Source organism: Acanthamoeba castellanii, assembly GCF_000313135.1.
Source record: "Acanthamoeba castellanii str. Neff unplaced genomic scaffold scf7180000084758, whole genome shotgun sequence".
NCBI lineage: Eukaryota > Discosea > Longamoebia > Acanthamoebidae > Acanthamoeba > Acanthamoeba castellanii.
Window position 1 is genome coordinate 694,264 of NW_004457380.1, and position 1,414 is coordinate 695,677.

A 1,414-nucleotide genomic window follows, 5' to 3' on the forward strand; every position below is an offset into this window, starting at 1 on the left:
ATCACCCCGCCCGGCCACGGCACCCGCCGCCGCGCGCGCGTGCTGCTCGACCCGGCCCAGTACCAGATCGACGTCGAGCGCGGCATCGTCGACCAGGTCTACGGCGACGTCAACATCGTGCTGCGCCGCAAGCCCAAGGAAAACAACTTCAAGGCCATCCTCCACACCATTCGCGACCTCATGAACTCGCCCGCGGCGGTGCCGGCCTGGCTCCACGACGTGTTCCTCGGCTACGGCGACCCCGCGGCCGCCCGCGGCGCACAGGCCCGCGGCTGGATCGACTTCCGCGACACATTCCTCGACTACGACCACCTCCGCCACTCGTTCCCGGGTCTCCGCCTGGCGCCCACCACCGACGACGAGGCCGCCCTGCGCCCGCCCTTCCAGCTCCGCTTCCCCGAGGCCGACGGCGGCAGCAGCGAAGGCGGCGCGGAGCCGGGCACGGTCGAGGTGCGCCCGTACACGCAGAAGAACCGCGGGCCGTACCCGTACGACCAGCCCAAGCGCAACGCCATCCCCTTCACCCCCAAGCAGGTCACCGCCATCCGCTCCGCCATGAACGAGGTAGAGACCGGCTCCTCCTTCAGCTCTACTCTCGTGTTCCTTTTTGCTCACCACTCGCCATGTCGTGTCGTGTGTCGTGTCGTGCGCGGCGGGGTTGACAGGGGTTGACGATGGTGGTGGGTCCGCCCGGTACGGGTAAGACGGACGTGGCGGTGCAGGTGATCTCCAACTGGTATCACAACTACCCGGACCAGCGCATCCTCCTCATCACCCACTCCAACCAAGCCCTCAACCAGCTCTTCGAGAAGATCATGGCCCTCGACATCGACGAGCGGCACCTGCTGCGTCTCGGACACGGCCAGAAGCTGCTCGAGACCGAAAAGGACTTTGGCAAATACGGACGCGTCGAGTGGATGCTCCAGAAGTACGCCCACACACCGCACACGACGCACCGCACACATGCACTGACGCGTGTGTTTGTGTGCTGTGTGCGCACACAGGCGTCTGAGGAACCTGGAGCTTGTGCAGAAGCTGGCGCGGGCGATCGGAGCCGAGGGCGACTTTGGATGGAGCTGCGAGTCGGCCGCGCACCTGTACTCGCTCCACGTGCGCCCGGCGTGGGACAACTACAAGGCCCGCCTCGGCGCCGCCGACCCGGCCGACCCGGCCGCCGTCGCCGCCCACTTCCCCTTCGCCCGCTTCTTCGACGACCTGCCCGACCACGTCCCCGGCCAGCCGCTCTTTGCCGGCGTGTCGCGGGCCGACGACGAGGAGACCGCGCGCGGCTGCTTCCGCCACATTCGCGCGCTGTTCACCCACCTCGACGAGTGCCGGCCGCTCGAGCTGCTCCGCACGGGCCACGACAGGGCCGACTTCCTGCTGATCAAGCAGGCTCGCATCGTGGCCATGA

At 68.0% G+C, this 1,414-nt stretch overlaps 1 protein-coding gene across 1 annotated transcript in view; it reads left to right on the forward strand.

The window, feature by feature from the left end:
- Positions 1–1,414, forward strand: part of ACA1_218700 (uncharacterized protein) — a gene marked incomplete at both ends in the record, with an annotated part of 3,936 nt that overhangs the window by 1,814 nt on the left and 708 nt on the right. The window contains 3 exons of the mRNA XM_004337180.1: positions 61–564; positions 666–928; positions 1,005–1,404. Coding sequence (XP_004337228.1) covers positions 61–564; positions 666–928; positions 1,005–1,404 — 1,167 coding nt within the window. The remainder of the gene's footprint in view (positions 1–60; positions 565–665; positions 929–1,004; positions 1,405–1,414) is intronic.